This window comes from Emys orbicularis, chromosome 2 (assembly GCF_028017835.1).
Source record: "Emys orbicularis isolate rEmyOrb1 chromosome 2, rEmyOrb1.hap1, whole genome shotgun sequence".
Classification (NCBI taxonomy): domain Eukaryota; kingdom Metazoa; phylum Chordata; order Testudines; family Emydidae; genus Emys; species Emys orbicularis.
Window position 1 is genome coordinate 229,692,452 of NC_088684.1, and position 25,646 is coordinate 229,718,097.

At 41.4% G+C, this 25,646-nt stretch overlaps 1 protein-coding gene across 1 annotated transcript in view; it reads right to left on the bottom strand.

Moving 5' to 3' along the window:
• PLCL2 (phospholipase C like 2) overlaps window positions 1–25,646 on the bottom strand; it is a 102,143-nt gene that overhangs the window by 788 nt on the left and 75,709 nt on the right. The window contains exon 4 of the mRNA XM_065399156.1: window positions 16,126–16,235. Coding sequence (XP_065255228.1) covers window positions 16,126–16,235 — 110 coding nt within the window. The remainder of the gene's footprint in view (window positions 1–16,125; window positions 16,236–25,646) is intronic.

A 25,646-nucleotide genomic window follows, 5' to 3' on the forward strand; every position in this document is an offset into this window, starting at 1 on the left:
ACAGCAACTCCTCCATATGCTATTTACATGCAGGAATCCATGGGCTGAACATGCTACAGAGAACAGCCTCTTCCCTGAGTCACTGCACATAGAAGACTTCACAGAACCTGTGTAGAGAGGCTCCTGGGGTAAAGGAGATTACATTTGCACTCTCTGGAGGGCCGCCCTTTGGCTTATCCTGTTTTACTTCTGCGAGCAGCTCTGAATAAGCATACCAGATCAATATAGAACTTGCTAAAGAATGTTACGGTACTGACATTTACAACTGATGAAAAATATTTTCATATGGAATTAGAATGTACCAAATTATTTCTGTTTGAGCCACACAAATGGAAAACATTGCTGTATACAAAAAAAATTCCTCCTTGAAATTGCAATTGGCAATGCATGTTCCACCTATGGGGAGACAAGTAACAGAAAGTTCAGCCACTGCGGCACTGGCTTCAATAACATTCTGATTCTTTCATCTGTTAAAGGAAACCAGGACTTTTTTTTTTTTTTTTTTTCAAACATGACAACCAAGAAAGTTAATTTAAAACATTCCGGTAGAATAAGTGAGTCATAGCGAGAGTGCATCTGTTTCTAGCACAAGTTGTTATGTGGACTAGTTAGAATGCAGTTTTAGAACTTTAACCAGGCTGTTTATTATAGGTTGTATTGGTGGCTCGGCCTACAATTAAGCTTGCCTGACACTCCCCATTATGAGACTCTGTTGCTTACAACTATGTGAATCTTTAACTGTTTGGGCTGAAATTTTCCATACTGCCTCAGCCTCAAGCTGATTTTTTTCTTCTGAAAAATTTCAGCCATTTCCAAGAACAAGATTATAGAAAAAAGGGGTTTTTTTTTGTCCATTAAAAAATTCTTGAGACCTTTTCTTTGAATGACTCTAGTGTTTGATATTTTAAAGCAAGGACTTGTAATTTGGCAGGGGGGTGGCCTTTATATCAGGGATGTTCCTTTTGCTGTCAAAATATGCTCGTTTGGCCAAGTGATAAGCCTTTGACAAATTGAAGTTTGCACATGCTCAGTAGAGATTTCATCAATTTCAGCAGCTGTCTGTTCCAGAGTCTGTCCTCAGGGAGCATGCGCCTGCATATGGTTGTGCATGTTCTATCCAGCCTAGGGCTACACGTGTGAAGCCTGACTTTCTCTGTAATGGTTGCTCCCTGTTACTTTGGGGTGGGCCCTAGAACTACGAGTAGGGAGATGGTCTCTCCTGTGCTATTAATGACCATGCTTCTGCCCAGGCCACGTGGGGGAGGAAGCTGTCTGATTCAAATGTAGAGGGAACAAGAGCTGGACCAGGGGGAGAAAAAGGCTGGGGGGGCGGGAGAGAATCTGGAACTGGGAGTGGGGACTGGGTGTGATTGGACAAGGAGACTGGCTGGGACTGTTTGGGAGAGAACACTGGGAGATGGTGAGAGAAATTCAGGGGGGCTGGGAGATAGTTGGCTTATGGGGAGAACATTGAAATCAGACAAGGAGCTGGGGAGCGGAGGGACAACTGGGACTGACTGGACAAGAAAACCAGGTCTAAGACCTACTGGGGAGAGCTGAGAAAGAGCTGGGGTGCCGGGCGAGAACAGGGACTGACTGGGAGCTGGAGTGGACAGGGTGACTGACATTGGATGACAAGCCTACAGAAGAAGAGTGGGATAGGTGGGATGAGGACCCAAGAGAAGAGAACTGAGAGTGGCTGGGCAAGAAGCCTGGGACTAGAAATGGTGGGGGAGAGACTGGGTCTAGGACAGTGAGCCTGGCTAGGGAGACTAGCAGTGGTTAGGCAAGGAGACTGGGCCTAGGTAAGTTAAGAAGAACAGTACTGGGGCAAGGAACCAGGGATGGAGAAGAGACAGGACTGGGACAAGTTGAAGGGAATGGTGCAGAATGGGTCAAGTCAGGGGAGAGGAAGGGGGAGGAATAGGCAGAAGAATCTGTGCCCACTATAGCACACTCCCATCCAGAGCCTGAAATGGAACTCAAGATTGACAGATAGCAATAACAGGTTGTCATTCTCTGTATGGACTAGCAGTGGGGTGTGGGGTGAATGGCACTCTTTTCCCATTGGGTTTCATACATAGTTGCTGACAGCAAAGGAATAGTGAGACTCAGTACTCCATTAACTCAAGTGGCAGAGGTCAATGCAGTGGCTCTAAAGATTCCAACCCTGCTGATGAACCATGTGGTTGTCAATATGATGCCACAGGATGGAATCCCCCCCCCCCAGTTTGCTTGTTTAAAAACCTAGGAAATTACACACAAACTCTGTTAAAAGTCCACTACTGAGGTTGCAAAGTAAAGCACTTAAATGTTAGGAAATGCCAGAATTAATTCCCCCCCGGTGCACCCTTAATTTCCCCCCGGTGCATAGGCAGTGTGACACAGTCTTTAATTACATGATCACGTACTGTTTTTCCACAGGACCAATTTTCAAAGGTTCATCATTCTTTCAAACTAATTCACCTCAGAACAACACAAGGCACCGTTCCTTGGTAAGGGCTATTACAATGCCACATTTCCTTTCTTTGAGCCCTGCCATTTTGGCTTTGGGGATATTCAAAAAAAGGAAGCAAGACTTTTAAAAAAAAAATTCATAAATTAATTGATTCCAAGGCCAGAGAAGACCACTGTAAACATCTAATCTGACTTCTTGTATAACACAGGACTCCATCAAACTCCTCCTGTCCCCCCCAAAAATGCTTGATGGTTGGCAAGTCAAAATAAGCCACATAATAGCCTTTCCTGACAAATAAATCTAGCTTCTTTTGGCTTCTTTTCCTTTAGCAGTGCTCTGTTCTGTCTTGCCTTCTTGTTGGCCACCATAATAACCAGGGTGGCTGTAAAATATTCCACATCTCCAGGTGGAAATTGATATTTTCTGTCCACCTTCCTGGATGTGACGGCAATTGTAGCTGGGGTCTGTTATAGTGATTGGGCTGAATTCATTATTGCCTCATTTATAGGCCAGGCTACCATTCCAGAGCAGTAGATTGCAAAATATTCACTAGCTTGTGGGTGGGCTCCTGCACCTCCTCCAATGGTAGCTGGAGTGCCGTTGTTTTTTTCCAGAGGTCTTGGAACTCCTTAAAGCAGGGGTTCTCAAATTGGAGGTTGGGACCCCTTAGGGGGTTATTACCCTCCACCCCAAACCCCGCTTCACCTCCAGCATTTAGAATAGTGTTAAAACATAAAAAAGTGTTTTTAATTTATAAGGGGGGTCGTACTCAGAGGCTTGCTGTGTGAAAGGGGTCACCAGTACAAAAGTTTGAGAGCCACTGCCTTAAAGTCGTCTAATTGTGGGGCCCTGAGGAGCAACACTGCTTCACCCAGAGATGATGACAAAGCAACTGGTCTTGAGGAATCTAATGGAGGAAGGGCTTGTTTCCTCTTGCTCCTCCTCATGACTACGAGAGACCTGAGTTGGTGGGAGTTCGGGCGCTGCTTGAGTTGCTGAAAAAATGAATGAAGGAGCCTTAGGCATGTATGGTCAGTCTGAGTAGTCTTGCTTCCCATGAGATGACCAAGGTGCCCAACAGGGCCACAGGGGCACAGAAGTATGGGCCTTGAGGTCCTGGTGTGAGGAACCAGGTTCCTGGGAGTGATGAGGGTCCCTGGAACTCCTAAGGAGGTAAAGGATGGTGGTAATGCTCTCAGTGAGTACACATGATCATACTTGTGATCATCCCCCAAGGTAACTGAGGATGCTGAGGAGAATGAATACTCTAGATCAGGGGTGGCCAACCTGAGCCGGAGAAGGAGCCAGAATTTACCATTGTACATTGCCAAAGAGCCACAGTAATATGTCAGCAGCCCCCCATCAGCTTCCCACCCCCACCCGCTCCCAGTGCCTCCCGCCCACCAGCAGCCCCGCCGATCAGCAACTCCCTCTCCCTCCCCGCACCTCCCGATCAGCTGTTTTGTGGCGTGCAGGAGGCTCTGGAGGGAGAAGCGAGGGCACGGCTGGCTCAGGGGAGGGGTTGGGAAGGGGTATAGTGGGGGCAGGGCCTGTGGCAGAGCAGTGAGCACCCCCCAGCACATTGGAAAGTTGGCGCCTGTAGCTCCAGCCCCGGAGTCAGTGCCTATACAAGGAGCTGCATATTAACTTCTGAAGAGCCACATGTGGCTCTGGAGCCACAGATTGGCCACCCCTGCTCTAGATCCATCACAGATGCTGTGGATCTGGGTGTTGCTGGCAACTGTGCTGAGGTTCTTGATGCCACATTCAAGAGTCTCAGCACAGTCAGGGTGAGTTAGGTTGAAAGGAGTGAATACTCCAGTTCTTGCAGGATTGGAAGGTCTCAATAAATCTGGCTGGTGCTGGTACATGTAGTCCGGGGTAGCTGATCCAATCAGTGCTGGAGTTCAACCCTTGACCATGCCTAGCCTCATGACCGTGCTGACTTTGCTACCATTGCTTGGGTAAAGTGTATTTTCCCCCATTGGTATTTCATTCATATAGGCCAGGGGCTCTCTGATTTATTTTGGTATGCCCCCCCTTTGAAAATATTTCAGGCTGTGACAACACCCCCCCCCTCACACACACACACAAAAAAGTGACAGCAAATTACTAAACATACTCATAGGAGCATATTTGTGGTATTGCCACCCTTACTTCTGAGCTACTGCTGGCATTGGCACTGCCTTCAGACCTGGGTGGCCAGAAAGCGGTGACTGCTGTACACACCCCTACCCTTCCAGCTACCTCCCTCCTCCCAGCAATATTTTTTGTGATCTCGCAACCCCCTTACGAGCCTTGCGATCTCTTTTTGGGTCGGGACCCCCAGTTTGAGAAACACTGATATAGGCAGAACTATTCCTAAAACTTTCCAAACAAACTGTAATCAGGAAGTGGCAAAGCTTCAAAGAAAAGTCTCCCAAAAGGTAAGAGTTTCAAAAAATTCTTAATGATTGAAGATGGGGGGAGTGGCGTGACAGAATGGAAAGAGTCATGCAATCTCAGCTACAGCGCTTACTGAAGTAGCAGCAAAACACAGTAACACGGACCTTAATAAAATTAAACTAAAAAGCTCCTTTGTACGGATTCAAAGATTTGTCTTCTCAATTTAGAACTCAACAGTTGGCCTAATACAGTAATTCATTTGTTACAGGTTAAATGTCTCAACGACTAGACAAAAGCCCAATCCTATAAGCTCTCTAAGTGAGGAACTACTAGGACATGCAAAACCGATGCTAAACTCCTTATATGTTGTTACAGATGACCCCAATTTCTTAACACACTATTTGATCCTGATTCACAACACAAAGTACTATTATATACAATTGATTGCCAACTGGAATATATGTATGCATTGAAATTGTGGGCCATTCACCCTTCGTCATGGACAGTCACACCCCATGCTCTGCAAATCTATGCTGCAAAACCAAGATGTATGCAAAACCCATGCATTCCAAAATGTTTGAGCCATCGATTTGCATTCAAGAGTGATATGCAGATACCATAATCCTGAATGAGTTAAAGGAAAACAACATTCAAGGAAACAAAGCGATCAGCTACCCCAACAGTAACCTGATCTTTAAAGGCAACTCAATCCTGGAGCCTGAACCAATTTCAAAACTAAACCCAGATGCTGCTTGTTGGCTCTATGGCGATGTCAGTTCTACCAGCCTTTCACCTCTGAAGAGTTGCCTTCAAATCTGGGTTAGGTCAAAAGTGAAATGAGTTTAATTCTCTGAATCTAGTCTCCATTGGAAAACTGTCCACATAACCAAGATATACTACCACCAAATCTGACATGGTTGAGAACCAGTTTGGGGATGGGAACAGTAAGGGGTTTGCATGTCACAAGGCAAATTGCAAGGAAGCTGCCATTCTGGACTGTAACCACTGCTGTCCACTAAAGAAAGGAATAACAAAATAAAGCACAATAGTCTATTTCATGTACAGAATACTTCTGCTAATCCAAACCCCTGTTATCTGCACCTCCACATTATCAGAATTCCTCATCATGAGATAGATGAGATATCTGCCTCTACAGCATGTATCTCATGCTGGGGAACAAGGAAGGGATTTGGATAATGCGGAGGTTCGGTTAAAAGAGCAACCTTCCGACCCCAGCCAGGACAGCGAGGAGGAGGAGGAGCATCTAGCAGTGGGGAGGCCACCCTGATGCTGAATGGCTCTTGTGGCAGTGCAGGGAGCCTTCTTCAGTCCCCACTGTCACAGGGAGTAAGTGTGTGGGGCTGTGACGGAGGAGCTGCAGAGGGCTCCCTGCACTTCTGCAGGGCTGTGGACACTCAATCGCTGTAGACACTGGCCGGGGGGTCCCTTCTCTGCCTTGTCAGGACTGCAGCCTCACCCTCACACCTTGTGCCTGCAGGCATTGGCTGTCACCAGCTCGGCAGCAGCACATGGAACCCTCTGCAGCTCTGTTGTGACTGGAGTGAGTGAGAAGGGACAGCAGGGATCTCCAAGCAGGACTGCGAGGAGGACAATGACGAACCCCTGGCTCTTGGTGAAGCCACCCCCTGCTGAAGGCCTCCTGTTCTCTTCATCATCAGAACTCCCAATCCGAATAAAATGCATGTTACTGGCATAACTGGGAGTATATTGTACAGTAGATATTCATGTTGCTCATAAGTGGTGGTTGCTCTTACAAGGTGTTGCTGCAAATGAGCATCTACTGTATTAACATTTGTTCATAATTCACAAAATGAATTCAGTAGAGTATTGCTTTGTGGCCCATCATGTAGTAATTGCTTTAAAGGACATCAAACTTCAACACTGATATTCATTTATAAACTGTTAAAAAAAAAAAAAGAGGACATGAGTTAATATGCAGTGTCAATTAAATTTCCTTAATGAATGTAAAAGTTCTCATTTGCCTGAATTCTACCCTAGAAGAGCAACTTCATCAGCATGGAAAAGCTCATGCTTCGCTTTGATATTTTCAGGTATGAGCTGTAATGTCAGATCTGAATAGAAACTGAAAGGTAATTAAAAAAGGAAAGGGGTTTTGGGTTTATCATCTCCTCTACATCTGTGAAATGAGATGTTGGCTTTGATCCAATGTGACACAGTAACAAGTAGAATGTCTCAACAGTTTTACATTTTCTTTACTCTGTATCTTGTACTGAAGCTTGATTTTTTTTGTCACAGATTCTACTGTACTGTGTAACTGTCACTATTATTACTGTATATTTTACTTTTAAAATGACTTGGCCAGAAATTAAAAAGGAAATAGGAATGTAAAGAAATGGGAGGGCAGACACCACAATGTGGTGGTCATAGAACAGCACTGAGCCATCAGATTGGCTGGCTCAACGGGGTGCTCCAATGTAGTCTGTCTAAAGGGCAGCAGTATTTGAATAAGAAAAGGATTGGCACTGGCATCTCGATAAAATGCAGTTCATCTTGACTTGTGTGTGTATATGTATGGTTACACTGTGCATCTTTTCTCTAGTGCAGGTATTTGTGCTGATTCTTGTACATGTCTGTGCAGGTTCTTACACGTCCTCCTTTCCAACAGGATGGTAAATTTTAGGCCACTTAGGGGCCATCTCCAAATAATCACCATTGTCGATTTTAGTTTGGGATGATTATTAGGTGGAGGGCATGGAATTGATGGTAAACTCCACAGTTGTTGGCCATCTGAGAGAAAAAGCATCAAACCATCAGTCACCTGTGCCAATGTGACTTCGTATGAGGACACCCCCTTGCTCTGAATCAGGAATGGTTCGTGTAGGTGCCACAAGGTAGGCCTTGGAGCTGGTGCCACTACATATTCTGTCTTTGACATGGCAAAGACACATACCTGCTCTTCCCCAGCTGATCAAAGAGTTCAGAAGGAGTGACCATCATGAGCAATCCTTGTGTTTAGGTAAGTTTTGTTTAAAACGTTGCAGTCTTGTAGCCATTTTGAATAAACAAGGAGTTCATGCTGGCATTTGGGTGGGCCCTCAACAATTGACAAAGGGTAATTTTGTAAGTATATTTATAAATAGTATTTAGGTACAGTACCTGCCTTATTATTTCATTGATAACAACCGCTTTGCACTGTATGGTCTCACATTAATTAAGTGAAATTTGTACCCATTTTGCTCAAATTGGCAATACTGAAGAGAAGCACTCTTCACCACACACACATATTGTGGGACTGTCTGCCCCACAAAAAACCTGCAAGTTTGAACACAGTATGTCAATACTTGGGAGCTAACCCACATTCAGTACCAGTTAAGCTACTCCTAGTGCTGCTGCTCATTGTCAAGAATTTTTTTTTTGTAGTGTAGACAAGCTGCATGTGAAGAACATCTGAGATATATTTGACAAACAGAATCTCTAAGTCTATGGGTGAAATCATTCTATGGTTTAGAAAATTGTTGACATTCTGTGACAATAATGGGTTGTGAACCCAAGTGCTGGTGACTGAAACTAGTTTCCATCCTACTTGTACTTTAACAGTAGCTTAACATCAGAAGAACTTTTGTGTTTAATATTTAAAAAGGATATTTAATATTTACATAGCAAAGTTCTTCTGGTCATTAAATTTTCATGTTTAATCCCTTTAAGGCTTTCCTGAACTTTGGCTGGGGACTATTTATGAAGCCAGCTGGGACAACCTTTAAATACATCCAGCCTTTCCATTTTGTGCCTCAGTAAAGCCAAAGAACAGTAGCCAAGGCCATGCAAGCAGTCTGCAGGAGGTGAGGGCTGTGGAAGCAATGTTCTGAGCTTGTAGCTGGAGGCATGTAGGTAACTTTGTACATGCCTCCAGCTTCCATCCAGGACACACCACATGATCCATTGTCTACAGCCAAGCTCTAAGATACAACCGCATATGCTCCAATCCCTCAGACAGAGACAAGCACCTACAAGATCTCTATCAAGCATTCTTAAAACTACAATACCCACCTGCTGAAGTGAAAAAACAGATTGACAGAGCCAGATGAGTACCCAGAAGTCACCTCCTACAAGACAGGCCCAACAAAGAAAATAACAGAACACCACTAGCTGTCACCTTCAGCTCCCAACTAAAACCTCTTCAGCGCATCATCAAAGATCTACAACCTATCCTGAAAGATGATCCCTCACTCTCACAGATCTTGGGAGACAGACCTGTCCTCGCTTACAGACAACCCCCGAACCTGAAGCAAATACTCACCAGCAACCACACACAACTGAACAAAAACACTGACCCAGGAACCTATCCTTGCAACAAAGCCCGATGCCAACTCTGTCCACATATCTATTCAAGTGACATCATCCTAGGACCTAATCACATCAGCCATGCTATCAGGGGCTCGTTCACCTGGACATCTACCAATATGATATATTCCATCATGTGCCAGCAATGCCCCTCTGCCATGTACATTGGCCAAACCGGACAGTCTCTATGAAAAAGAATTAATGGACACAAATCTGACATCAGGAATCATAACATTCAAAAACCAGTAGGAGAACACTTTAACCTGTCTAGTCACTCAATGACAGACCTGCGGGTGGCAATTTTGCAACAGAAAAGCTTCAAAAACAGACTCCAACGAGAAACTGCTGAGCTTGAATTGATATGCAAACTAGATACAATCAACTTAGGCTTGAATAGAGACTGGGAATGGCTGAGACATTATAAACATTGAATCTATCTCCCCATGTAAGTATTCTCACATTTCTTATCAAACTGTCTGTACTGGGCTATCTTGATTATCACTTCAAAAGTTTTTTTCTCTTACTTAATTGGCCTCTCAGAGTTGGTAAGACAACTCCCACCTTTTCATGCTCTCTGTATGTGTATATATATCTCCTCAATATATGTTCCATTCTATGCATCCGAAGAAGTGGGCTCTAGCCCACGAAAGCTTATGCTCAAATAAATTTGTTAGTCTCTAAGGTGCCACAAGTACTCCTGTTCTTTTTGCGGATACAGACTAACACGGCTGCTACTCTGAAACCAGCCAGGTCAGAGACATGCTCCCCTGGCCCTCCCCAGATAAGGTGGGAAGGGATGGGATGGGGAGTGTGTGGGAGTCCTGGGCTAGGGGTGGGGTCATGTGTGGGGTGGTCACAAGGGTTACTCCCCTGACTCCCAGCTTCTCCCCCCCCTCAAAATTTCCCCACCAGTTGCTGTCCCGGCCCGTTAGGGTAAGCAGCTGGCACGCCGGGACACTTTGTTTACTTAGGTTTACCTCCGTGCCTGCGGACGCTCGAGGTAAACAAACCATCTTGGACCACCGGCGGCTTATCCTGATGGCCCGGGAGCCAAAGTTTGCTGACCTCTGAATTATAGGGTCGGTTTATGAACGGGTTATAAAAATTTTTCCATTTTTACTTATCCATCTTGGGGGGGTCGGTTTATAAACGAACTGGCTTATGATCGAGTATATACGGTAATTTGTTTAGAAATTACATCAGCTGCGTCCTACATTCCTGACCTTTCCCTATGAAGGAGCTGAGATTGACTCTTGGTTTTCAGCATGAGGATATTTTTGTAATGTTGTTCAGATTAACATGACTTTTCTTTATTATAAGAGGTTATGCTTTTTTCTTAAAAGAAGTAGGCTGATTTCGAATAGCCATGGGGAAATATAGAGCAAATAAAATGAACCTGTATTGTTTATTTTTCCTTCCTGATGCATAAAGATAGCCTCAAAAGGTATGTCTATAGTGCAACGGCTGGAGGGACAGCAATGGTTCTTAATATTTAAGATGTGCTTTCCCCAGAGGAGTGGATAGGGTACTGATCATACCCACACACACATTATGGGGCATGGACACTGCAATTAGTGGGTGTGCTGAAAGGAACTCCCTGCACCCTCTCTAGTCTCAACTGTTCTTATCGGACCATAAATTTCTGATTTAGTACTTTGACCATTACACTCAACACCTTGAACTACATGTAGTTCCTTCCTAATATAAAGTCACAATATACACCTTCATGACCACAGCTCACACTTTTTCTTTAGCTCACAATACATGCACTACAGTCACTATTAAACTCCATTTAGTCTGAAATCAGAGTACTTCCAAGAGTGAATTAAAATCTTATTACCTAATGACCCTGCCCATAGAGGTGAAGAAAACAATGTCAAACTTCAGTGGCATTAAACCAGTTAAAACATCTACATTATAAATATAATATACAAATAGAAAGGTCAATCTTTTTTTTAAAAAGTGACACCTCACAGAAAGATTGTAAGTGTAAAGTAATGGCAAATAACTTTAATATCCTCTGATAAAAGGTGATTTATACACATGATTATTATTATTATATATAAAGTTTCTGCAGTTGGTAGGAATATCTACTGGTTTTAAAGTTCATAAGAATGTCAATTGTTTTTCAAACTTCTCATTGGGATGAATAATTAGAAAATGCTTTTTTAATATATGGTAGTGGTGGAAGGGGCAGATTTTGCAATGTTCCTGTGGAGTACACAATAAATATAAATGAAACTAGAAACCCACCCAGCACTGAAGGAGAAAGAAACCCATACAAACAACAAGTTTGTATGCCAGTGATATGCAAAACAAGAATAGTAGATTTAAAATTAATTATGCGGTCAGTGCCTATCTTAGAGTATATTTAGAATTAATTGCTAGTGTCCCAAACAAAGTAGCTGGACTTTTACAAATTATTTGCAGGTCACTTTTAAGAAAGTGGATTTGTCTTTTCATTTACCACCATATGAAAACCAAGGACATACATACAGTGTCTTGTTGCACCTCCACAGTCAGTGAGCACCCGGGTCTCTTCACCTTTAATGATGTTCAGTGGATTTTTCACAAAGATACCCACATGCGTTATTTCTTAAATTATTTTGAGGGGCTCCACAATATTGTACCCTTCACAACATAAGCTCATTATGCTCGTATAACATAACAATATATTTAGAGGAAGAAATAATTATCCACATTCTATCCTGTTTTCCAGTTTTGGCAAAAGAATTGACATTTGTACCTGACATGTCTAGAGATTTAAAGAAAATGCTAATATTTGAACTGTGATGGTTCTTAAAAGTTTTTCTTTGGAGAGGGGTGGGAGCAGGTTGAAGCTAGTAGACAGTGAATGCACTCAGAAGTTTAAAATCTCTAACTTCCTTTTTTTTTTTACTTTTTAATTTAAACACCAAAACTTTTCAAATAATAAAAATATATAACCACATTTCACAAGACTACCTAGAGATTTAGAATACTAATTATTTCACTGTTCTTCAGTTAAGTATTATAGAGTGGATATATATCAAATTCCAAGCAGCTCTGCTCTCACCACAAAACTGTAATTCATGGATCAATGGGAAAAGGAGCTGAATGAATATGTACATGCTGGAGGCCTGAGAATCAGTTGTGCTAGAAGCCAAAAATGTTTCCCTGTGTCATTAATAGAAACGCAATACAAACTATCTATCAGCGTATATTTTACACCAGCATGAATAATCCCTATATATCCCAGTACACCAGATTTATAGTGGATAAACTGTGTACAAAACGGGCTAGTGTTCTAAAAGAGTGAGTTTTTCAAGGAAATGCATGCATATAAATCCAAATCCTGCATCCGATGCGACACCCAAGTGGTTAAATGCTGTGCCCAGTAACTCAACGGAAACTTTGCCATTGACTTTAATTGGGTCAGGATTACACCCAGCACACTTAATACAAAGGAAACTGGCTGGGCTGAATCCCTGTGTGAGGTTGAATCAACAGATCATGATTGCTGGAACCTTGGGAAAATGACCCTGGTGTCTGGTTGTGCCTGAAAGTTCTGTGTCTCAGCCCCACAACTTTTTCAGGCAGAACAAACACACTTTATATGGACTTTGTTCAGCTATTCAAAATTTGGCATGTGCTGACCAAATTCTAGCTGTAAATGTGCCTAACAATATAGGTCTAATTTTTCAGAAGTGTCTAGAGATTCTGGGTGCTCATTTTGAAACAATTTAAATTTAACTATGTTCTGAGCACCTCTCCTCTGAAAATTAAACCCCTACCTCTAAAGTGTTTCCACCTGGGCACCCAAAAATGGAATCACTAGTCACTTTTGACAGTCTTGGCCCTGGTTCACACTGTTGTGAGGTGTACAACTTGCAACTAAAATAACCAAGACCTAGAATAACTGTTGTCTATAGTGCTATTAGCTTAGCGATCCCTCATCCTTTTGATGGAGGCAGGTGAAAAGGACTAATCTATGTATGGAAAACACTGAGGTCACTAAATGAGTCTGTTCCTAAACAGATGAAGTATTTAAATTTGAAAAATCCTAGAACCTTCTTTAATATCATGAAAACACTATAAACAGTTGTAGTCAGCCACACGTTGGCCATATCAGGGTCCCCAGCATATTGAGCCCTACTTAGCTGTACCTTTTTCCTCTAGTATTTTTCTATTTTGATATTTCTCTTCTGATCACACTGTAATATTTAATGATGTGCTTGACTCCTCCGCTATAAGGTAAAGTATTTTCATGTATTTCTGTAACTAACTGATGTTTTTCTGTGATTTGAGAGCTATTTTTCCTCTTTTATTTTTTGTTCTCTTCTCTGTAGAGGCCTCCTATTTATATGTAGAGACACCAAGGGGTTTTTTGGGGTAAGAGAAGTCTGGAATGAGGGGCAATACCTTGGCTTTACAGGAGAATTAACTCAATGGCATATTAATATATTTTCTCTCTCTAACTACTAGGAAATGATAGTACTTTGCTATTGTTTGAAAAGGTGTACTCACTAAAAATAAGGAGTAAATCGGAGCTCCCCTATACATATAGACTTTAGCTTTCTTATATTATGGCCTATTATTGGATTGGATTTAACATATACTTTTATTTCTTTTTTTCTGAATAAAAATCTGCTGCTGAATAAAAGAAAATGCTGCATAATCTGTTCTGAATATATTTAATTTTACTTTGCATGTGTGCTCTCATCTAATCCTCTTTGTTCAGAGAACAACCACCTAGGTTGAAACGGTCTCTATTTAAGATGTTATGTACTTCAGTCAATTGCCCTATTGATCATAGTTTTTCCAAGCCATATAAAGTTGGCTTTAATTTTTAAGCCACTCTGATAGAGCACCCTCTCAAATGGCATGGTACTGTATCAGTGACAGTACCACAGTGAAGGGCATCAGATACTGTATCAGTGACAGTACCACATTGAGGGGCATCAGATATTTTTTACGCCTTACTCTGAAGTATCTGAGACTGGTTCAAGTCTATGACTGAGACCTGGATTACCAGAGTTCAAGATGAGAGAGACCTATCTGTCTTTCATCTTCCCCATCTGCAAAATGGGGAGGGTAATAATAATTAAAGGGCTGCTGTGGTTGTCTAATATTTGTAAAGCACTTTTCAATAATGTTTTACATCTTCAGTGTGGCATATCTCCATCATCATTTGCCACACATGGAGACAAGATATTGACTGGATGGCTTATTGGTCTGTGCTGTTATAGCATTTTCTATGGCACAAGTGGTACCCTTCTGCAGACGGGGGTTTAGTGTGGGAGGAAACAAAGCAAGGTGAACATTAAAGAGCTCTGTCCCCTCAGAAGGAAGAACCTGCCACCTCCCAACCTTGTTGGTCCCAAGGGCATGGCATGTGAGGGTGACAGGCCTTCAGTACTGAGAGTGGTCAGGTCCACCATACTGCTATTCTGCCGCCCCCCCCCCCAGACATTGGGATGCCACTGACCACTCTGCAATTACAGAAAACTCCCTACACTCTGAATAGGATGCAGACATGAGGTCTAAGTTATTGTTGCTTCTGGCAGTATTAAATTAGGTAGGAATAGCCAAGCTGATCTCTGATGCTCAGGACAGAAAAGTGCAGCAAATAATAACTTCTTCCCCTCATGCCCCCCAGAATGTTGGACCATGATCCCCCGATGCATCCACAGAGTCCCAAGACACAGGGGAATGATGCCAAGATCCACCAGATCTAGCAGAAGCTGAGGGACAATCTGGCCCCTTTAACTTTAAACAGAACTTGGAACCTTACTGACATAATTTGTTACCTGTGAATGCTCTAATGAATCTAACCTATTTTTGTTTCTCCCTAGAGTTGGGCTCAAAGAGGACTTTTGCCATCTTAAATACTCTGAAAAGCACAGCTCAGCATCTGTCAGCTGAAATGGATAGCAAGTGTGGGAGAACAACATGGGGGTGATGGTTTTGTATGTAATGTTTTTCTATAACAGTCATAACAACACGAGTGTGGGGAGAAGAATTAAGCTGAGAAAGGGGTACAAGGAAAATTTATTTTCAACAATTAAAAGAGAGAGTTTAAAAAGCATGCATTAGAGGGAGAAAGATGAAACAATTTTTGTAATTAAAATAGATTTTACAGTTTATTGTAGGGATGAGGTACTCGGCTGGACAGGGGACAGGAAATCTTTATTAAATTTAAATAGAAAACTGTTTAAAATAAGGCTGGAAGGACTGAATTGGAGAAGTTAAGGGAGGCAGCTGTGATAACCATCAAACTGTTTTACTCTACTGTGCAGAAAGACTGTAGACGACAAATATGAAAACCATTCTGCATTTTAACTGTCTGAGGGTGTCCATTTGAAAACTGTTTATACTACATCACTTCATGTTCAGTCAAAATGTAAGCACAATGTGCTTAAGAAAAAGCAGAGGGAATTTCTAAGTCATACATACTCAGTTACTCAAATCAGAAGTATTAATACATTTATGTATACATCATTAAACACTATTCATCATAGATTACAAAAAATCAACACTTGTATTTATTTCCTATCTCGATCTGCATTTATCTCAATACTGCTTCTCCTTTTCAAATCATTGAATAGATTTTGAACAGATGCATAGCCTCTTCAGAGCCCTATTTATTCCAGAAATCAATAATCATTATCCTATATATATATTCAGGACCACAGGGGACCCGGTTAACATTAAAAGGTTTTACAAAGAACATATCAAAAACTAAACCAAACAAAAAACCCCAAAGAAATTACAATGGTAAAATTCAGTGTACTTGTCTAAATTCATGTTGACAGCCTGTTACTCTTTCAGGATACATGAAATAATTTATAAAGATAGTAAAAGAAATGAAATCAGGTCACATAGTGACTACTAATTAGCTACACAAGACAATATAATTATAAGACCAAGTGTGAATGGAATAAATAACATAATTGCCAGCACCAGTGAAGAGACATTACCTTTAAAATTGTAATATTCCAGGTAAAACTCTCTACTGCTTTTTGTAGTTTCCTTTCTTTTAAACCTTCCTTTGCTCCTATATTGTGCAGGTTTTCATGGAACTCCATTGCTGTGGAGGGTGAAAAAGATGAATTTAGTATCTTGGTATTTACTTTGAATTTTCATGATGGTAGAGTTAGATTTTCTAGAAACATTTCATATAAATAGCTTCCTGGAACTGCTGTCAAAAGCTTTGATAAATCTGAACTGGAATAAGGCAAATATGAGAGACTGAAAATAAAGTCATAATGAAAAAACAAATTGAAGGACGGGTGAAAAACCTGCACATTTTTATTCTATACTGGCAAATGTTCATGTTTTCAGTCATACAAACTTAACCAACGTGTCAATGTACATTTATTCTCTAAGAAAAAGGTAGCATGTTGTAAGTTATTATTGGGTTATATAAAAGCGTTACGATCTTTACTGTACAAAAAGCCACAGTACTTCCAATCAAATTCATTGTACTATATATGAAGGTCTTTTTGTCAGTTGCTGTAATATGGAAACAGTTAACTTCATGAAATGTTATCCTCTGACAAATGTATTTTGCATCTTGGTCTTTCATGCATTAAATCTAGATAATGGATAATTTGACAGAACCATAGCATTGTTTATACCAATGGACGCAAGTTTATTCTTTAAGAAATGTAACTTACGTCCCACATCGCTGTTATTTCATGTCATATATGGTAAATTTAGAATAAAAACACTGATATCTTCTTCATACAAGGATAGAATTGGCTCCCTCATGTGCCCAGGCAGTGCAGCTAGTATGGTACTGCTGCACAAAGAGAAGGGCAGGATACAGAGAACTATGCTCTGTGGCACTCCATCTATGGCTAGGTCTACACTATGAGCTAGTGGTTTGATTCCTCTGCTTGTGTACACATACTTGCACTAGATAGATGTCAAGTAATTGTCTCATTGCCACTCTGTAGCCTCAGGTTGGGGATTCTGTTCCACACCCCTAAATTCCCTGACTCAGAAGATGTGGTCCGTAATGTACAATACTGTAGTAATGTCATGCAATAACATACAGATACGAACATGACACACACATTTTTCCTTAATCCCCCACCTCTTGTGTGTCTACAGGTCAGATTTATGTTTTTTGTGTTTAGATTTCTTTTTCTGTTCTGGGCAAACTAAGTGTTCTACCTGTTCATAACAGTCACATGCAGTCATATGTCAAACCCAGGTACATTAAAAAGGTTGAATCCCAAAGCCATCGTTTTTTAAAAGCTTCATAAATTGATTTGAATTACAAAGTGGTCGTTTTTGCATTTATTATATTTTTTAACTGACTGCAAGGAAAACTAAAATAGTGAATTCCTTATCTGAATTAAACTAGTGTATCATTTTTATTTAAAAACATTAACTTCCTCATAACTCTGACTCAGTCTCTGGAGTGCAGCCTCAATTAAACCATTCATTACGTATTTGCCCAGCACAGATTATCAACCAGGTGAAAAATTAAAATTCATTCATCCATAGTATTTATTTCCTGTCCAAATAATCTACAATCAGTTTAACAATATGCCTACGGATAGACTTGTAGACCCACAGCTACAATGTCCAACTCCTACTACAGCCATGAAAATACAACTTTTCTTATGTGTAGTTGGAGTCCTCTAAATACATTGTTTCCCCAGATCCACAGTTTTGGATACACAGTGCTGCATTCAGCATCTTAGAAGGAACGCAGACCAATGCTACAGGAGATAGGTACAGAGGCCCTGCCTCTTTGTTTCATAACCATCTTCCCACCAGTAATAAAGTCAAAGACAAGCAGGGAGGAAGGAATGCAAGTGCAGATGCAATACATTCAGGATGATGGGGTTCGGAGCATACACAAGTTTACTCAAGATTGGATTGATGTTTGGGGATCGGGAAGGTAGCTTTAGGGCTGCTTCTGCACTATGACTGAGCTGCGCTTGGATGTTTTGACCAGTGGCTGCTGCAAGGAACTGGTTGCAGGTCTCTAATCCTCAGTTTCCCATCCCCACAATGGATTCTATGCCAGTGGAGAGTCAGGCATAGTGAGGCTCTGATTCATCCCTCTCTCCCTATCATGCATGCATGCTCACACCCAGAAAACCTTTGACAAGTACCTTCATTTCCCTACTCTTGGGATGGGAGTGGGGCAGCTGACATAGAAGATGGTAGAGCTGGTGGAAAATTCCCCAAGGGGAATTCTCCGCTATTTTCAGCTATCTTAATTGCCATTTTGTGCCATGTACGCTCTGCAGAGTGGCTTCAGCAGAACAGAGACTAGTTGACTATGAACAAAGTTTGCTTTCTACCAGCTCAGGAAAAGCCATGCTAGCTGCCAAGTAAACCTGGATTAAGACCATGTGATGTGTCTCACCTTAATGAGCACCAGCCTACATACACCCCAAAATATTTTTAAGAGGCAAAACAAAAACATCCTATGGTGGTTTACGAATCTTAATTAAAATAGGATAACAAGTTTTTAAATAATCTAGTAAAATTAAATAATTTAATTTTCTATTAATTACTGTCAACTCTTTCTTTTAACATATATAGTCTTTGACAAGTGCTAACACACTAGGAAAAGAATATGGTGTAACTAATCTCACACTTTGTGACAATCAGTCCTCTGTATTGCTTTCATCCTATTATAGAATCAACAAGCACTAACATTAACGTTATTTTTATATCTTCAAACCATGGTTCTATCTTTTACAGCTTCATTTTGATTCAGGTCTGAATCAGTCCTTGAAGCTTTTGCAAAAATGTTTTGCTCTTGGGAAAAATGTATATTTCAAAATGTTAGGAACTTTGCAACAAACAGATATTTCTGACTGAATGTACTTAATGGATGCTAGTTTTTCCACAGGATTAACTTATGGCAAAATATTTTAAGGTCATTTATATAAAATCTACTGTAACTCACACTGGATTATCAGCAGTACTAATATGTTATATTAGTATTGAAAGTACTGTGCATTGACATTGCTATTGACTGGAACACACTTTACAATTTGTAGGGCCTCAAGCTGTTTGAAGGGAGAAAGATGAGTCCCTGAATTGCCTCCATTTCCAGTTCTGTTGCTGTATAGTGAGGGGTGTGAAAGATGCTGTGGTGTTGCCTCTCTCTCCAGTCTCACAGCTGGAGAGAGATCTAAACTCAGTATAGGCATGATTTTGTAAGGTACTAAGCATTATGGCCCAGATTCAGCAACGCATTTAAGCCATAGTCCCGTTGAGGTCAGTGTGCCTATTCACATGTTTAAAGTTGAGATGCTGGATCAAGACCAGAGTGTTCAGCACTTGGCAGGATTGAGCTCTATGCGAGTTGCAGAAGCCCCAAGAAAACAGGGCACCAAATGGCTGCTTGTTTTGCTTGTGATTCTTTCTGGCCATTTCTTGCATTACTACTAGCTAACAACTGATAAAACAAACAACAACAGTAACAGACAAATGACTTTAAATTGATGTGGGGAAGACAGAGAAGGGAACTAAGGAGGAAAGACATGGTTTCTCATTCAGAAATAAATGAAATGGGAAACACATTTGCACAAAATCATGTAAAAACCCCTTAAACTAATATACTTATAGTGAAAACTTATCTATAAAATTAAATACAGAATATATTAACTGGAGACATAAGAAATTATATCCTGCAAAAACAATGTTTTCTATTTTTTTTTTACAAGTGCAAGTTCAAATTTAGCTCTCATTAAGATATATGAAATGAATCTAGTACTCAAGCAGGTTTAATTACTTTTATTATTATTCTTAGCTCATTAATATGTTGGACTGTCTGATTGATAACAGGCACTATACTACACTAAACCTGAATTATTAGATTATTCAGAGCTGTATTCCTGTATATACCATCTGTCTAATCCACAAAGCACTAGTTACCCATCTTTTCTAGCTTTGCTGACAGCTGTCAAAAATGGACAACAAGCTAAAGTTTCTGAGAGATTATGAGGATTACATATGATACCCAAGAATGCTAAAGCAACTTTCAGCTGTTAATGATTCACTATGTTCATGCAAGGAAAACCCCCAGCAAAATACATAAACACACTGTTACTCTCAGAGAGTAAGAATATCTGGTTTTCTTTGATAGGACCAAACTTTTAGATATAAGAAAATGCCACATTTAATTCAAGCTATACTATGTCTAAGAAGAAGATTTTTTTCTTGATTTAGGCTATAGCTCATTCCACGCTACAACTCTAATTCAGCATGATCAATGTAATTAGGGTCAAACTGAAACATTTAGACACAGGCCTGAACAGGAATAGGGGATAATGTGGAGCAAAACTGTCACAGGTGGAGAGACGATGTTTCAGTGTAGTACAATCTCTCCCTGAGCAGCCAAGTGCATTTGGAATGATGCAATCTGCTTTGTTCAGTGCAGCTGGCTCATTGTGCATGCTGGTAGGCCACTGCATCACTGCCTCCCTTGAGTCAACGGGCACCTCTGGAGGCACACATAAATAAGCAGTAAAACCATGACAGGCCTTTGCGTGGGTCATTCAAGGTTGGGTGAGGGGCTCCTTGCATTCCCCCCAATATCTGCAGATGGGTTTGGCACAATTTATCTCTGAATGACTTTTTATAAACCTCTTGTCATAGTATCTGGGCTTAACTGGTAAATTAAACACCACAATCCATTAATTAAAATGGCTCACAATATAGTATAACACTTCCCAGAATGAAAGATTGCTGTTTTTAATTATTAATAATGATAGCTATCTAGCACTGCTGCAGAGCCAATCAGATGCTGGACTGAGTGATGTGCCAATCAAATACTTGACTGAAATGATGCGTCTGAAGGTGCAAACTCTGGCTCCAGCAGATCACCAGAGGGAACTAGTACTCCAGTGATCCCAGTCAATACAATAGCACATAAAACGACATACAGTCCATAAAATAGCTAGATTCCAAACCATAGCAAACCTCATAGATTAAAACAAACACCTTGAATTATTTCAGAAGGAGGTGAAAAGCCAGTGCAGTTCCTGGAGCAGAGATGTAATATGCTCACATGAACCCACCACATTATTAGGGAACTAATCGCATTCTGTGCTAACTGAAAGCTCTTTAGTGGTTCCTTATTATATTAACCATTGTAACTGCACCAAGAATAGACAGACTAATTTGTGCATGTTCAAACTTCTCTCAGTTAACTTTATCAAAAGCAATTATTACAAAGATGAGATCCTCCTAAACAGAATAGGTAGGGCCCTACCTACCAAATTCACGGTCCATTTTGGTCAATTTCACAGTCGTAGGATTTTAAAATTTGTAAGTTTCATTATTTCAACTATTTAAATCTGAAATGTCATGGTGTTGTAATTGTAGGGGTCCTGACCCAAAGAGGAGTTGTAGGGGGGTCGCAAGGTTATTGTAGGGAGGGTTGCAGTACTGCTACCCTTACTTCTGCGCAGCTGCAGGCGGTGGAGCTGCCTTCAGAGCTGGGCAGCTGGAGAGTGGCGGCTGCTGGCCGGGAGCCCAACTCTGCAGGCAGAGCTGCCGCCAGCAGCTGCGCAGAAGAAAGAATGGCCTGGTATAGAATTGCCACCCTTACTTGTCTGCAGAGCTGGGCCCTCAGTCAGCAGCTGCCTCTCTCCAGCTGCCCAGCTCTGAAGGCAGCAGCGCAGAAGCAAGGGTGGCATGGTATGGTATTGCCGCTCTTACTTCTGCGTTGCTGCTGGCGGGGTGTCGCCTTCAAAGCTGGGTGTCGCCTTCAAAGCTGGGTGCCCCGCCACCAGCTGCTGCTCTCCAGCCACCCAGCCCTGAAGGCAGTGCAGAAGTAAGGGTGGCAATACTGTGGTCCCCCTAAAATAACCTTGTGACCCCCCCCCCGCAACTCTCTTTTGGGTCAGGACTCCCAATTTGAGAAGGCTGGTCTCCCCTGTGAAATCTGCATAGTATAGGGTAAAAGCACACAAAAGACCAGATTTCATAGTGAGAGACCAGGTTTCATGGTCCGTGACGCATTTTTCATGGCCGTGAATTTGGTAGGGCCCTAAGAATAGGTAATCTGAGGGTTTAAAAATATGACTTCTGATTCTCTTCTGGATTTTTTCCTGAAGAACCATGGCTATGGGTCTTCAGTAGCAGAAAGTCAGTCTGTGGGAGCTGCAGTAGTTTAAGTATCTGATAACCAACCCCCTACTCAATCATTAAGGGATTAAGGGCTGGCCAACACAGCCCAAAAAGTGATTCAGCCTCGCAGGCGGCCTCTGCCCCATCACAGAATACATCAAATCTGCCTTCCCCTGGAAGGTCCTTTCAGGGAAGACAGCAGTGAATACAACTGTCTTCCTCCAGGATGAACTCACTTTTGTGAACAATCGTCCCCAGGGACACAAGGGTTTGTCACCAGCGTAGGTGAATCAAGCCCTAGGAGCTCACCCCCTATTATAAATACCATCCCTTAACTTCCATCCAGACTTGGTTCCCTTGTACAGTAGCACCTCAATGTACATCCCAATATCACCTGCACATAGTCATCCACTCCTCCTGACTCACATTATGGCCTTTTGGGGACTCTGAGAGACTAATTAAAAAAAATACACACTTGTCCTCTCAACTTTTGAAGCAGATAGGGTTACTTTAGATACTGCCCTTCAGCTGATGGATAGAGATTCTGCCTTAAGACTGCATCAATCACTTATATTTGAATAAATATAGCATTTACTTACAAGATATAACACACAAATAAGGCAATTCATGCACCAGATAAACAAATTAAAAACAAGGACTTTAAGCAAACTTACATGCACTGTTCACTCACATGCACGAGGCTTAAACCTTCCTAAATATTTTGTTACATGAGATAGTGAACAAAAAATACTTCTGAGTGGGAAATGTGGAGGGGAGAGCACATTTTAGTGAGTGCAAAAATGGAAGTCAGTGTTTGAAAATCTGGCCCTTAACATGAAGGACTTGGTTAGGAAGAGAAACAGTGTCATTTTACAAGTTACCCTACCTTCACAACACAGGTCATGTTAATACTCTATAGTTGTTAAAAGAAAGGATAACAGAGTAGCATGGATCAACATCAGAGCTGAAAGTTTGAACAAAACACTGCCAGTTCTTACTCAGTGATTCTCACAGCATACATGTCTGCTCTAAATTGCAACAAATTTTCACCTTACATCTAAAGCTCTCTAATAATCAACACTTAATTATTTCTAGATTATCAAGTTCTTTCCTTTCATGGCAAATCACTCTGTGCTTTCCCCATGCACATTGGATACTCTGCATTTTCAAGTCCCCCCACTACCCACCATCTCTCTCTCTCTCTCTCGCATGCAAATACACATGAAAAAATGATTGCCATCTAATTCCTCCACCCATCTGTTATAGCAGCTGTATCTGTTGTAAGCTATACAACATGACAGGGCATGAACAGTTTTACATTAATTCACACCTAGTGTATTGTGATGGACGAGACAGAAAGCTGATGCTGCCAACTAAACTAAGCATGAACTGATATGACAATTCACATACTGGAATGTCTTATTGCTATGACATACTCAAACAAAAACTGTATTTTTAAATGATAAAACATACAAGGCAAATTGAATGATATAACTGGCTAATAGGAATTTTGAGCCATCAGTTGTCAGAATAATTCATCGCTTAGAATTTAGGTTCACTTTCTGAAGCCTAAACTGTAATAATTATAGTAACAGCTAACAATTCTGATCAGACAGAAACAACTTATCAGGCAGATGTAGAAGCCTGTATCGTTATTAATTTGCAAATGAGACACCACACATTACACTGCTCTACAGCCAAAATGCTTCTGAAATAAATGTAGTCAAACTTTACTAATTCTGGGTCACTGAGAACGAAAATGATGCTTAAAATTGTTGATTGGCTCTAGTTTTCAAGATATGCTATTGGTATATACGACCCTTGACTTGGGAATGGCGGAGGATAAGTGAGTTATAAAGGGAAGGGATCTCAATTTAAACCAGAAATGACTAAAATACATCTTTGACTGGATCTATGAATAAATCTATGACTGGGTTTGGACAGTACTTGCTTTTTAGGCAAAACAATGAATGATGCAATCTGAAGCTGGTATTGCGTCATACATGATATGAATTGCATCATGTTATTCCTAGAAGTCATGGATGATGCAATCATAACGAAGCTTACATCACTCTGCTGAACAAATTGCCCTAGATCAGCTCTAGAAATCATACAGTGTCGTGCTCTCTTATTTGTCAGTGTTTGATTTTGCAAAGGGACACATTTCTGTTTAGCCAAAGTGAGTAGAGATGCCTCGTACTTGTGTGAACAGTGCAGATAACTTCTGCTATGTTTGTGGTGAAGTGACTTTTGCATCACAAAAGCGCAGTATAACCACTATGGTTAAGAAAGCCTATCACCTTTATTTTGGCTGCAAAATTGGAGATCAGGACAAGAGGTGGGCCCCACACATATGCTGCAACACTTGTGCAACAAATCTTCGCCATTGGTTGAACAGGAAAAGGAAATCTATGCCTTTTGCAGTGCCAATGATTTGGAGAGAGCCAACAGATCATACCAGCAATTGTTACTTCTGCATGGTGCCTCCAGTTGGGAAAGGTGTGTCAAAGAAGAAAAAGTGGACTGTGCATTATCCAAACATTCCATCAGCTGTACGCCCAGTACCCCACGGAGAAGGACTGCCGGTTCCTGATGCACCAGAATCATTCTCACTTGAGTCAGCGGAGGAAGAGGATGAAACTTCTGGTCCTGAACCATCAATGTCACAGGACCCACATTTTCTCCCATCCTCCTCCTCTGAACCACACCTCATAACACAAGGTGAACTGAATGACCTTGTCAGGGATTTGGAACTACCCAAGAGTAAGGCAGAGCTGTTGGGCTCCAGACTACAGCAGTGGAATCTCCTGGCAAGTGATGTTAGGGTTTCCATGTTGCGTGACCGTCAAAAGGATCTTGTCCCATTTTTCTTCATGGAAGGTGATCTTGTAGCCTGCAACAACATCGATGGTGTGATGGCAGCCCTCAACATCGTTCACGATCCAGATGAGTGGAGACTGCTCATTGATTCATCGAAGACGAGTCTTAAAGCTGTTTTACTGCATAATGGCAATGTTTTGCCATCAATTCCAGTTGGTCATGCAGTCCATATGAAGGAAACCTATGACAACATGAAACAACTTTTGAGATGCATAAACTATGACCAACATCAGTGGCAGCTTTGTGGCCATTTGAAGGTTGTTGCTCTCTTGCTTGATCTGCAGACTGGATACACAAAGTACTGCTGTTTTCTCTGCGAATGGGATAGTCGTGCAAGAGATTCCCACTACATCAAGAAAGATTGGCCACTCCGACAGTCATTGGAGCCTGGGAGGAAAAGTGTTCAGCATCCACCACTTGTTGAATCAAGGAAGATTTTGTTACCACCCTTACACATCAAGCTGGGTCTGATGAAGAACTTTGTCAAGGCCATTGACAAAACACAAGC